Source organism: Emydura macquarii, unplaced genomic scaffold, assembly GCF_026122565.2.
Source record: "Emydura macquarii macquarii isolate MOO-44397 ecotype Brisbane River unplaced genomic scaffold, CSIRO-AGI_Emac_v2 contig_3328, whole genome shotgun sequence".
Taxonomy (NCBI): Eukaryota; Metazoa; Chordata; order Testudines; family Chelidae; genus Emydura; species Emydura macquarii.
The window spans coordinates 5,083,573-5,097,238 of NW_027133465.1; the positions used below are offsets into that span (position 1 = coordinate 5,083,573).

The window sequence follows — 13,666 nt, forward strand, 5'->3', positions numbered from 1 at the left end:
CTGCTCTGTGTCCCTGTTCATAGGAGACTGCTGGGCACCTTGCTGCTGTTCAGAGCCCAGGCAGCAGGGCCGCAGAAATGGATCCCAATATAGAAGAGGAGAGGTGCTCTTCCATAATGGCTGAGTTATTAGCACTTATACCTGGCATTCAAACAAGGCCACTTAAAGCCCATTGAAGTCAACTGGGAATTTTTTTCATTGCCATCAATGGATTTTGCCTCGGGCCCTTAGACCAGAAACGTACCCTCTGGGTCCTCTGACATGATCATCTAAAATGAAAGCGACTCTGTGGTGAACTAGCAATGGCACATCCTCAACCACAAGCCCAGAAACTCAGAATTGTACTCTCAATCCCAGCGCTTGCGTCATATCTTGCCAACAGTCATGTCCATGTGTTGGGAAGGGATGGTGCCATTCACAAGTTGGTCCGTATACATAGATGACCACGGACAGGTTGATTGCACAGGCAGTCTAAATGAAACTGAACAAATTTTTGACCAGGGTCCATAAAATCCTTGCTGGGGAAATAATATTGATGTTTTACCTGTCCTTTTTTCAGTGATAATTAAGCTACAAAAGGGTTAAAAATACACGTTGGAACATGCACTATATCGGATACATGAGGGAGGCAGCGTGGTCTTATTTTGAACCGCGGATGGGAATCCAAGACTCCTGGGTTCTGTTTTGTGTGCCACTGATTTTCTCTATAAGACTATCGGCAAGTCACAGAGTAATTTCTTTGTGCCTCAGTTTACTCATTTAGAGGTAATAATATCCAACCTCCAAGGTTTTCTTCTGGGGATTAATTAACTGAATATGAAGCACTTTGGATGAAAGTTTCTGTGTAAGTGCAAAGTTTTGGTATAGATAGTAATGTAAATGTGATTGCTAGCTGGGAAAAAAGATGAAGGGGAGGCGGGGTGATATTTTGCCTTCAAATTGTGAACAGCCAGAAAATTTAATTCAGCTTTTTTTTAATCCAGATCTGCAAGCGTCTGCCTTGAATATTATCTCTATTCTTATTTCGTCTTTTAATGAATGCTACATTAACACACTGTGACAGATCCTCAAATGGAGAAAATCATCTGTCCTTGGGCCCAGATTGTGTCTTTTGGCACAGCTCCGTTGACTTCAGTGGTGCTATGCCCATTCACATCAGCTGAGAAACTGGCCCATGTGAAAAAAATTGACATTGTATCGTATGTACAACCACATTTCACACCTATGCCTAGACTCCAAACAACCTGCTAAATGTATTCCATTCCATCAAGAGCTGAAAACAACACCGTGTTGTAGCTTGAGCAACATCTCACAGACACACACCTACCAACCTGTGTTCATGCATTACAACCGTACAGTCTTAAAACAGTTCAATTGCTCTAAGCGCGTCACAGCCACAGGTCGAATGTGCATGTTTGCACACAGCTAGAGCTGGTAGCTAGACAGGAAAAACATGGCATTAAGAGTATGAATTTTGGATGTGTTTGCTTGTAATTGTGGGAGCTAATCAGGATTGTTTTCATATGCCCAACATTTATGCACCCTGATCTGACCTACCAGGCAATCACGAAGCACCTCTGTTTAGCATTCCCACAAGAATGTGGCAGAATCCACCACGCTCAGTGCTGTGAAACATGGCTTTGTTGTGCTATTCTGCTTCTTGGAATTTGCTATGAATTTCAAGAGCTACATATGGGAACGATACATTTTGAAGAGACTGTGTGGCCTAGTAAATGAAAGCTAGTCCTAGGCACCGGGAACCCATGGGGGCTAATCGCAGTTCTGCCTCTGACTCGCTGTGTACCACTGAGCACGTCATTTACTGACACAATTTATCTGTCTCACAGGGGTTTTGTGAGACTGACTGTACAAAGCTCTGAGGACAAGTGGTTTTTAAAAAGGGATGTGTTTTGTAGCTCACTTAAGATGTGGAGGAGCTCACTCGAATGAGCTTAGTGTTGGATATGCATTCAGGGGAGGAAAGAACCAAAAAATATTGAAATGTATAAATTTAAACTACCAATGGTCCATTTTAATTCATTACACTCTTGAAACCTGAATGTTTGAGGTTGGCTTCAGCTACCAATAGCTGACCAGCCAGAACATGAGCAAATAGGTTAAATCTGACAAAATGCACTAGATTTTTTGCTTCACAGTTGGCTACGTTTAGATTGCACAATTGGCTAAAACATGGCGTTGGATTGAGAGATTCCAAGTTGCATATCTAAATCTCCAGATCATCTTTGAAAATTTCAAATCATTGAACTATCATTCCCAATTCCTGAGGGCTAAAATAAAGGCAAAGTAAATCAAGCATATATGAGTATCTCAGTGCTTGATGTGCCACCCAGAGAGATGAGTCCTGCCTTTTGTGTCTCAAGCATTAGGATATATTGGGTCATCTGCCACTGCCAAAGAGAGCAGGAATGTCAAGGCAAATATCTCTGTCATTGCTGGTGTTTCCCAGTGTCCTTGGAATAACGGCGCTCTTCTTGCAATAATTGCAGCATCACAAACTAAAGAACTACCCTGGAACAAGAAACGTTTGTGGACTTGAATATGCATTTAGCACTCAGAATATTATCACCAGTACTATACACGATGCTTCCTGCTTCTAGACATCAGACATTAGCCAGATCTTGGTCACCGATCTGCAGTAGCTCCTTGGTAAGTCTGATTTAATTGTGGGTTTTGGACCCCATCGTGCAAATCCTTATTCGTGTGAGTAAACCTATTGAAATGACTAGGATGACTCACAGGAGTAAAGGTTTGCAGGGACGGGTAATAAATGGCTGGCATTTGATGACTGGTGACTCATTGTGCAGTGTGGAAACTCCTGGTAAATAGCACTGATTTCTGTTGCAGGTGGCCTTGTGAAAAGCTACGTACCCAGGAAACGTCAGAGTGGAGGGGACATGACAAACCTGCGTGTGGACCGAAAGGACCTATGGGCTTCTCGAATGCCAGCTCGCTCCGTGGAGAGTCTGCGGCATAAAGTGAGCTACGGGATGGAAATGTCCATGCTGTCCTGGAAGACAGTGGCTAAGGCAAAGAAAACATAAGCAACAGCCGGGAGGAATGTTTACCAGCAAAGAGAAAATTCGTTTCCAATAAAAGTTTGTTTGAATTTGCAACGACTTGGTTGTCCTCATGATGCCCCACTCCCCGTGATCGCCCACCCTCGTTGGCTTTTAAAGCAAGCTGTCCGAAGTCCTGCAGGGTCCCTTTGGGAAGCACTTGCTTTTCTTCACATCTCCCTGGGCCAGCAGGACTCCGTGGCCTGGGATGTGCGTGTTGCCTGGCCTCATTCTCGGCCCCTTGCCCGTTCACGGAAACTCACTGAGCTGAAAGGGCTGGGTGAGTCCTGGGAACCGACATCAGCCAAAACGGCTGGACTTTGCACTGTGTTTTTCAGTGTCAGCAGCAGACGTTTCCACTTGCGCCGGGGGAAGCGGCTGCAGATCAGAACAGGGCTGTGCGGGTGCTGTTTTGAAGCTGCTTCTCCGTGCTGCACGGCGAGCTGCTGGTCCCCCTGCACCTAAAGCCCCAGTCCTGCCAGCTGACCGCCCACGGTGACCTCCTCTCACTGGGGAAGCCTAGATACCCTGGGACCCTCTCAGGACGGACCGCGGCTCAGCCACCCTTCAGAGCAGGGGAAGGTCACCGGCAACAGCTCACTCTTCTCACGTCACCCCCTTCCCAGCTTCCATCGCCTCCCCGAGTCCCTCCCCAGTTCCCTTCACTGAGCAGGCGGCTCTGCAATTCTCCCCTCTCCTGCCCCCCCCGCAACCCACCCAGAACAGGCCTTCTGTCCCTGGCTTCCCTTCCCTCATTGCGTCAAATTCAATGTCCATCATAGGGCCCTACGCAGCCCCCCCCTCAGCCCCACTGCTCTCATCACGTTACTGCCCATCTTGCTCGCTGTGCTTCTCTCTCATTAGTGCTCCCGCCACGTTCTTTCCTCGCTGTCACTTTCGGGGGTGCTCTCATGCACTCCCCTCCCCCACCCGCCCTTTAACCTCTCCCCGTCCACTACGCGCCTTCTCCTTGAAAGCCCGCCTGAAAACCCGCCTCTGACAGGACTCCCTCCACCAGCCCCGCTCCCTCCTGTCTCATGCCTTGTCTTGGGCCCTGTGAGCTCCTCGGGCCTTCGCTGAGCTTGTACGTCCATCGCTATAGAACTGAGGGGACTAAATAGCGGCCGCTCACCCCTCCATAGCCCCGCTTCCCTCTCCGCCTGTTGTCCAGCGTGAGCACCGCCGTCCCCAGTCTGCCAGGGAATTGGCTGTCTGTCCTGGTTGCCTGGACAGCAGCTGGCCTCACTACTCTGTCATAGCAGCCTTTTGGGACTGCTGTACACACACCTCACTCTTACGGCCGTGGGGGGCCCCACCCAGCCCCTACAGAGGAGGCCTCCCTTGTCAGAGCTGTAATGTGTCCTTCGGCCCTGCCAGCGCGGGTGCGGCTGGCAGAACACTGGGCTCTGTGCAGAGGAACTCGTCAGGGCACCTGGCGCTGTGGAGGCTGGGAAAGCTGCAGCAGCCACAACAGCAGCCAAGGTCAAAGCAAAGGTCGTCCCAGAACAGAGACAGCAACCGGAGCCCCATCAAAAAACTGCAGCCGTGGGCATCAAAGCAGAAGCTGCTTCCAGAGGAAGCAGCAGGAGTCATTTCAAGGGTGGGTTTCAACAGGGCGGTTCCCAGCCTGAGTCTGAGACTGTTCTGTTTCACCCCGCTCATCTTGGGCTCAGCCCAGGCACCGTGCAGCCTGCCATCGTGAGGGGCAGAGCCGGGACTGCATTGTGCCTGTCAGAGTCACAGCTCCATCCTGGCTGCTCAGGTCAGACAGCGTCCAACAACAAATTAGTCTATAAGGAGGAGGTGGGTCGCAATGTTGAGATACACTCACTGACCTGCTACCCAACACCCACCTGCTGCTCCTAATGGACTCCAGTTGGAGACCTGCCCTTGCATACAAGGCGATCACTGGCTGTAGGTAGCAATAGAGAAAGGGCAGCCAGTTAGTAAAAGACCAATGGGAGCCTGCCAGTCAGTGGTGAAAAGATTTCCTTCAGGATCTGTAATATTGAGTGACATCCGAATAAAGTGCCAGCGACAGCCACGCAAACAAGCCAGGTACAATGTCTGGCGTGAGACACGGGAGGGAGTTGGGGAGCGAGGTGGAGATGTGCGGAGAGGAGCCTGTCACTATGCAGGAGATGATCTGGTCCCCTTAGTTCTGATGCTAGCTAGTGCTCATACAGGTGAGCTGCTGATACCCTTCCTCTCACTGAGTACTAAGCTGACACTGCATTGACGTCAAGCGGATATCTGCTGTGAGTAAGGGAATCAGGATCTAACCCTCCTCCCCCGTGCTTTCCCTGTCTGGTGCCACGGTCAGTCCATCAGTGCTATTCAAAGACAGGAGGCCCTGTATACACAAAGCACTTTGAAATGTTACCGAGTGAACGCTCACATGTCTCAGAAGAGGCAGCTAAGTATGGTATTATTCTCTCCAGTCTACATATGAGCCACAGAGAGGCTAAGGCCTAGTTTAGACCCTGAAATCTATTTAGGTGCCTATCTCCCATGGAAATACAGGGGATGTAGGAGTCTAAATACCTAAACACCTGTCAGGGATGTTCTGGATAATACTTCGTCCTGCCACAAGTGCAGGGGACTGGCCTAGGTGACCTCTTGTGGTTCCTGCCAGTCCTACGATTCTTTGATTCTACCTTGAGGATCTAGGCCTCAGAGATGTGCTGAGGCCGCACAGCAAGACATTTGCAGACCTGGGGTTACAACTGATTTTAATGAGAATTTAGCTCAACCAGCAGTTATGGGCTTGAGGCGGAGTTTACTGGGTGAGGTTCTTGGGTCTGTGCTGTGCAGGAGCGGAGACTCGAGGACCCTAATGGACCCCTCTGGCCTTAAAATCTAGGAGGCTAGGAATTTAAGAGTGCTCATCTTCAGGCGCAATCCACTAAACCACACAACCTCTATCTATTAGCACTGGTCTATACTACAGCGTTTTTTCGACAAAAGTCAGCTTTTGTCGACAAAACAGTGGAGGTGTGCACATTCAAACGCTCCTCCCACTGATGTAACACCCTTGCTGTGCTGACATAATAAAACCATCTCGGCGAGAGGTGTAGGGCTTATGTCGGCATAGATAGGGTGACACAGTGTCAATGTAGACGCTGCGTTCCCTTACATCAGCAGTTATCTGTCACGTGTGTCAATTTCCAGCGGAGCCCTGACATTGACAAGAAAACCAGCTGGGAGCAGGGCAAAAAACCCTTGGTGGCTGGACCCCAGCTCCCAGCCAGGAGGGGAAAAGCCCTAGGTGGCTTCTCCGCCAGCTCCCTCTGGGAGCCGGGCAGCCTTGTCAAGTTCACTGAGCTGCAAAATTGACAAGGCTGCCGGCTGCTAGCTCCCATCTGGGCGCCAGAAGCCAGGGCAGCTCCCCAGGGGCAAGAAATCCTGTGCTGCTTCGTCTTGGAACTGCTTCCCCTGGCTCCCAGTGGGGAATAGAGAGAAGCCTGGGCTGGCTCCAGGTGGGAACCAGGGGGAAATTACTGTGGTGGCCGTAAGTCGATGTCTCTTAGGTCGACTTATTTTTTGACTGTAAACAAGTTCATAAAAAAGAGAAAACACATACAGGGAGGTGAGTAAACTGGCCAGTGCCACAAAATTGGATCATTCACTGAGGAGGCAGATGGTGACCGGGGGCGAGATTCACCAAGGGACTTGGGCACCTATCCAACTCTTTCGGCAGCTAGGTCCATCATTTAGGTGTCAATGACATTTATAAAACCACCGCTCAGCTGACGCCTAACCCTGCAGGCCCTCGGTGACTAAAGTTCTGCCGGGGGAGCAAGCGCAAAGCCGCGTAGGTCCTGGTGTGGCCACGCTGCTGGGAGCTGTTACTCACACCTAAGCCCTAAGAATTCTCCAACGAGGCGTCCCCCCCAGCTCCCTTGTGTGTGGGTCCTGAGCTGGTCGCTGTGCTCAGAGCATCCCTCACCTGCACACACAGGGTCAGGAGCAGACATAGCGAGGGGGCGGTGCTGGGATATGCGTCTGTCCCGGTCTACCCAGTCACCCAAGGGTGAGGGCACTCATCTGGGATGTGGGAGTTCAAGGTTTGAATCCCTGATTTAGCGCAGGGACTTGAACCCGAGTCGTCTGCCTCCCAGGTGAGTAACTTCAGGGCTGTGGCTGTAATGGGCTGGCTCGCACGCATGCTGCTGCCCAGCGCCTCTCCTTGGCATTCCCTACTGCCTAGCGTCGGTGGCGCTCCACGCAGCATCCTGCCTTCCGGGAATCCCTTTCTTAGGTGTGTAACTGGCCCCATGGGAGCCTGGGTGCCGCTGGGCCGCAGGGTGTTTAGTCATTGGGGGGGGCTAGATCCCCAGTGTGTTTCTAGCCCCGAGTTCATGATGCCGTGTGCCGATCAGGAATCGAGGCACATAAAGGCCATGCAGTTTGGGGGCAGATCTTCCGCCGGTGTAACTGGAGTGGAGCTATGCCTGCTGAGGCCAGGCCCTCTGTATAGAAGAACATGCAGTGATGGAGAAGCTAGGAACAAAAGCTCCAGGGCCGAAATGGAACAAGAATATGCATGGACCCTGGTTCTTTGAGCTGGGTACCCGCACCTCTCCTCGTTAGGAACGCGTAGCAGCTCACGCCTTGGTTACCAAAGCTAAACCTTAGCAATAAAGCACAGCAGCACGCTAGCGCTTTTCCATCTGAAGGGCTCAAAGTACTCCACAATGGTGGTGAAATATCAGAGCCCCAATTTAAAACTGAGGCACCAAATGATTAAGTGACTCTCCCTAAATGCGTCGGCCTCAGCGTGCGGATGAGCCGCTCGGTCCTTTGCCTCCTAGGTCCATGGCCAGCCCCCAGCGCTGGAGTTGGCCCCCTGGTTTGAACGGCGCTAGGTCCGTGCAATCTAAACACGTTTACGCCGAGGCAAGCCAGGATGAGGCACCTCACTGGTGTGACACCCACGGAGTGGTGCTGTGCGGGCGAGAGGCATCGGGCTAGGCGGTGCAGCGAGCGTGCTGAGACCTTCCCATCTTCCGTAACTGGGAAGGAGAGGAGCGCAACACCGATGGACAAGGGCCTCAGTGGGCCCGTTCGGCCTACAGCACGTCCGTTCAGCCCAGTCAGTTTAGGGCGCTACACTGAGTGCCTGGGGGCACGTCGCCACTGCAGCTGGGGGCCAGCGTCCCAAGCGCCTGTTAGCACGCTAGGGCTTATGTGTGTGACAGCCAGCATCTCAGGCTGGTGTTTTCAGCTGGTAAATGCTGGCCTGTGAAGACACCTGAGGATTCACCACTAAGCCCCTGCATTTCCGGCCAGATCTCTTTCCTACGCGCTCGCATGTCTGTAACCAGCGTGATGAGCTGCTGCCGAGCATCCCTCTAGTCCGCAGGGCACTGAGCTGCCACCTTGTCACAGCACAGCATTCATTTCTGCCGCGAACTTGTTGCGACCCCAGTTTTGTTGGCGGATACGTTGCCACAGCTGGCCCGTGAGAGCGCAAAGAACTTCAGACAAATGCCTTGCCTGGCTGCGACGACAGGAAATTTGAACACACAGGCAAGCAATTGAGCTAGTTTTAGTCCCGGAACTGGCTTTTCTGTCAACCCACCCTTTGTTCTGAGGGTAGATATTTCACCTTCCTGACTCACTTTGCACAGGTCCACTGGACGTGTGTGTGTGTGTGTGTGTGTGTGTGTGTGGTTTCTACAAGGACTTTCACAGGGAATTAATGCAACCGCCCTCCCCAGTTAGCACTTGTGCATTGTTGGAAATGACTCTCACACCATATTCTTATTTCAGTTTCTCATGAAGGATGCAAATGAAGGGGTAGGTTGGGTCTAGAGGTAGGATACAGACCCGTTCTCTTCCAGGAGGCTGGTGCATTGCCTGCTGGGACATTACCAGCTCATGGCCATTCAGTGTCTTACAAGAAAGGCGCTGGTGGTCTCAGATCAGCTCCTAGAGGAGACCTGAGCGCCTGACTGGCCCTTGCAATCCTAGTGTGGGTCGCTAGGGTGTCCGCTGACCCATTCCCGGCATACTGGACCTTCTGGTACTTCTAGGAATGGCGGTGGTCTGCCCCACCGGCGTGACCTTGCCCTGCTGGCATGACCTCACATACGTGGTGTGCATGAGGTCACGCCTGGCAGTGGCAGCCATTTTGAAGAGTGCGCCACTCCACCCCCCTCTTCAAAATGGCATCCCCGTCTGATACTGGACAAAAACCATGTCCGGTTTTGTCTCAATATCGGACAGGACACAAGCCATCCAAGAAGAGGACTGGCTAGTGTAAATCAGCTGAAGAGCTTGCCTGTGCATTGCTGGTTGAGGCATATTTGCATCATGTCATGCAGGGGAACTTGCATGGCTGTTGCTGCTGGATGCCAAGAGGACTTTATGTCTCCACTGCATCTGGGTGAGAACCTCTCAACCCTGCGCTAGTGCCCTAAAAAGAGCTGTGTAGACGCTGCTTTGAACATGCACTATGGGCGGGAGCACAGGCTCTGCCCTCCCCACCCCTGGCTTCAGAGCCCCAGCTCTGGCACAAGCCACATTGTCTACACAGCTGTTTTGAGCATGTTAACAGGAGTCTGTGGACCCAGGCTGGGAGGCCAGCTCCCAGATACAGTGTAGACGTGCCCCCCGGCACTCAGTGCAGCATCCTAACCTGACTGGGCCAGGTGGGGAGGTGCTGTGGGCCTGCCACTGACGCCATTGTCCTTAGTTGTTGGGCTCCCCTCTTTCATGGGTTCACCTCCTTCCAAGTTATGGCACCCGGCAGGTGGGAAAGGCTCAGCTCTCTCACTGTGCACCCCCTGCCCCTGCAGGAAACCAGTCGCGTTACCATCTCACTCCAGGACTGCTCTGGGGGATGGGGAACGTGCCCACAGGGCCCTGCCGATATGTTCTGGCAGAAAAAATCCTCCCTGCTGCCAGTGTGGAGGTAGGCAAACCCTGGACATGGGCTTGAGGTTGCCCCTAGTTGAGCAGCTCCCAGCCCAATTTCTGGCCTGAATTGGCTGATAACCTCTTGCAGGGAAAGTCACCCTCTCAGGCTGCAAACCAGGGTCGCACTGGATTCCATCAGCTGGGCAGGTGCTGCTGCCCGCACACTCCCATGGACAGGGTGTCGGCCACAGACAGGCCCTGCCTTTTAATCCCAGCTCTCATTGGTCTGTACCTCTGGACCAGGCCTGCGGATGAGTCTCATTGCAAAGGGCAGCGCCTGGCACAGCTGTTTTACCTGGACGCCGCCAGGGGACAGCAGCCACTTTATATCTGGCCAGGATGCCACCTGCATTGTCCAGTCCACCTCTGTGACCTCAGCGAGCCCTTCCACCCACTCCACCTCTCTCCCCCCGAGGTCCCAGGGAGCCTACTTCCATGTCAACACTGACCAGCGTGGATCCCTTCCTGACCCCACAGATCCTTTCCCTCCAGCTCTCCCCTGCTGTACTCAAACCCCACAGCCCTCTTCCTCCCCCCCTCCATGGGCACCTGTGCCTACTGCCCTGATCTCCCTCGGCTTCTTCCCCCAGCATCCTCCCTGCAGCTCAGGGTGACCACACATCCCTTTTTTTTAAGCCCTGTCCTGGCAGGCCTGACTTTTTGGGCAGAAATGGGATTTTTCTCCCGTTTGCTCTTTCCACCTTCAAGAGCAAACGGGCCAAAGGCCCACGTTTGCCACAAAAGTGGGGTGCGGAGGAATGTGCAGGGGGGGCTGAGTGGCGAGCTGGAGCTCATGCTGGAGCAGGCAGGGCTCAGGTGAAATGCCGACCTGATTCTCAAACGGAGGGCAGTGAGGCCTCGAGCGAGCAACCACGCCAGCCCCACAGCGGGGGGGGGGGGGGGGGCGGAGGAGGAGCAGGGCTGGGTGAGTGGCTCAGGCCGCCCCATACGGGGGTGAGGGCTCAGACTAACCTCACGCTGTGTCCCAGTTTCCCTTTGGGAAATACGGTCACCTGATCCCAGGCTCCTTTCCCCGCCTGCTTCCACTTGCTGACCCCTGGCATGCAGCAGCTCGCACTGGCGCTCCCATGGCCTGTCCTCCTTCGCGCATAGGCCCAGATCCTCAGCTGGCTATAGCTGCATCGACCCCCAATGTTTGCCAGAAGCTGGGTATGGGCCACAGGCCGGATCACTTGATGATGACCTGTTCTATTGATTCCCTCTGGAGCACCTGGCCCCTATCGGAAGACAGGATACTGGGCTAGATGCACCATTGGTCTGACCTTGGGGGGGGGGAGGGGGGGGCGTTCTTAATGGCGCTCTGCCAATTTCCAGCAGCGAGGAGCTGGCCCCTATGGCACTCTCATCAATACTGATGCCCAACATCTGGGTTAACCCCAAAACGGGGCCTGTCTTGCCCCTTGGATGCTTGAATGTACACAGGAAAGGTGGTGGCAGAGTGGAATCCTGGAAGGGTGACCAGACATCCCGCTGTTATTGGGCCCATCCCAATATTAGGGGCTTTGTCTAATATACACAACTATACCCCTACGCCCCACCCCAAAACCTTTTTCCACACTTGCTAACTGGTCACCCTAAACCCTGGCTTGTATTTTTTCAGGCAATTGCTGTTCATTAAAGCCAATCATTTTAATGACATGGAAGGATCCGAGCACGCCAGGATGCCATAAGGGCAGATGAGACCCCTGAATTGATAGCACCCTTACATTACAGGGCATTCACTAGCATTCATCGCTCGCTTTGAGGGCAACACACTGTTTACTGGTGGTACAATTTTACAGCGAGACCCTCTTTGATTTCCTATGCAGGTTATAATCAATTGGCAAGCATTCTTCATAGCAATTCATGGCTTCCCATTGGGGCGATCCTGTTTGTGCCTAACCCCAGAACAAATCAACTGAAGCCAATGAAAGTGCACAGATGTAGTAAATCAAGTGTATGGGCCTGACCCAGAGCCCGGTGACATTTATGGCAAGACACCCATTGACTTCAATGAGCTTTAGATCAGTCCCTAAATGAGCACAGAATCAGGCCCATCATCTCTACAGCAAACGTATGAATCATTTATTGGGTGTCTAATAAATGAACGCACGCCACGCAGTGATTCATTGCTAGGCCAATAGCAATTGTGGTTGAGTGGGGAGGGGGAGGGCGTGTTCTGTGGTCATTGATTCAGTCTAGCAGCTGTGGAATGACTCTTTTTTTCTGCTTGCAGGACCCTCGATAAAGCCACCGGTGCTACAGACCAGGAACCAAGTCCCTTAGCCCAGGACCCACCCACATGAAGTGAAGCACTTCATTCTGAGTGGCCGCTGGGACAAACACATAGCCTGCATGAAACGTGGCTGGTTCTATGGCGTACAATAAAACGAGTGAACTGCTTTGAACGGGATCGTCTGTTGCCTGTCAGTCACTGAAATGTTACATCAGCGTCAGCGTTATTTCTTCTACTTGGTCATGACAGGGTTTATAGTTGGTTTAGCTGGGAAAGCCAATGAGTCTGATGCTCCTTTCACTTTCATTGGTGAAATGCCACTGATTTGAACTGAGGTACAGTGGCAGAGAGGAGACAGATTCATGCAGGTATCATATTGGATTTTAGGGCTTATCCTAAGAGTAGAAGTAATAGGGATAGCAGTTCTTTCTGAAATCTTCAGAGGATTAATGCAACATAACTGCTGTTTAAAAACTCATATTTGGCTGCCATTTGATTTGGCAGGCTGTACACAATATTCAACAGGATGCTAGAATCCCTTGCCTTTATACTGCAGTCAAGAGCATCTTGTGCTTTTTACTAAGAAATTCACTGGGAGGCAGAAGGCCAATACAAGTCCTAAACACTAGAGCAGGATGAAAATTTTTTGGGGGAAAAGCAAACCCCCAAAATTTCACTTGAGAAATGCTGCCACAGTGCCCCAGGGGCATTGTAGTTTGGGTGCTTCATGCCCCCATTTTCCTCTATAGGCCAGGCTCCCTGGTGGGACTACATTTCCCATAATGCACCACGGTCTCCCTTCTTGCTGAGATATTGCAATACATCATGGGAGTCAAATATCTTCGGGGCATCATGGGAGATGCGTCCAGTTGGAACCCCAGCTCATAGAGTTGAATGGGGGGATGAGGGACATGAACTACAACTCCCATGAGGCATTGCAGTGCAACTATCTAATAAAATTTAGGGTATTGGCTGGAGCTTTTTGGCTTTCAGGTGTCTTTTTTTTTTTTTTTTAATGAAACATCAAAAGTTTCTGCAAAGATCAGATACTTTTCCCGAAGAAATTTGTTCAGTCAAAACCTGAATTTTCCATTGTTTTGATACAAAAATTTTGACTGCTCCCCTATCTACCCTTTAAGCCTTTGGGTAAGAGTTAAGTGGTGCATCTACCTTAGTCTGGTACTGTGCACAGGTGTGAATTTCACCTTTAGTGAGTCATTGCTGTATGCACAAAGGCCCAGAGCCTCAGAGGCACTTCGGCACGTAAACTAGCTTCGAGGGTCTGGGCCAGGGTGGCCGGTCTTTCTTTTCTGACTGAGGCAGCCATTTCTAACACGGAGGGGAAAGAGCTGGGCAGCCATGCATGGCTCCCAGAAACAGTGTCCCCTCTACAGTGGGTTGGCACAAAACCAGAAGGACCTGTTTTTTG

General features: G+C 51.8%; 1 protein-coding gene across 3 annotated transcripts in view; it reads left to right on the forward strand.

The window, feature by feature from the left end:
• Positions 1-12,409, forward strand: part of MAP6 (microtubule associated protein 6) — a 66,921-nt gene extending 54,512 nt beyond the window's left edge. For all 3 annotated transcript variants that reach the window (XR_010917169.1, XM_067533263.1, XM_067533262.1), the window contains exon 4: positions 12,238-12,409. Coding sequence is in view for 2 of the 3 variants with exons in the window: in XM_067533262.1 (XP_067389363.1) it covers positions 12,238-12,307 (70 nt within the window). In the remaining variant the exon portion in view is untranslated. The remainder of the gene's footprint in view (positions 1-12,237) is intronic.
• The last annotated feature ends 1,257 nt before the right edge of the window (positions 12,410-13,666 follow it).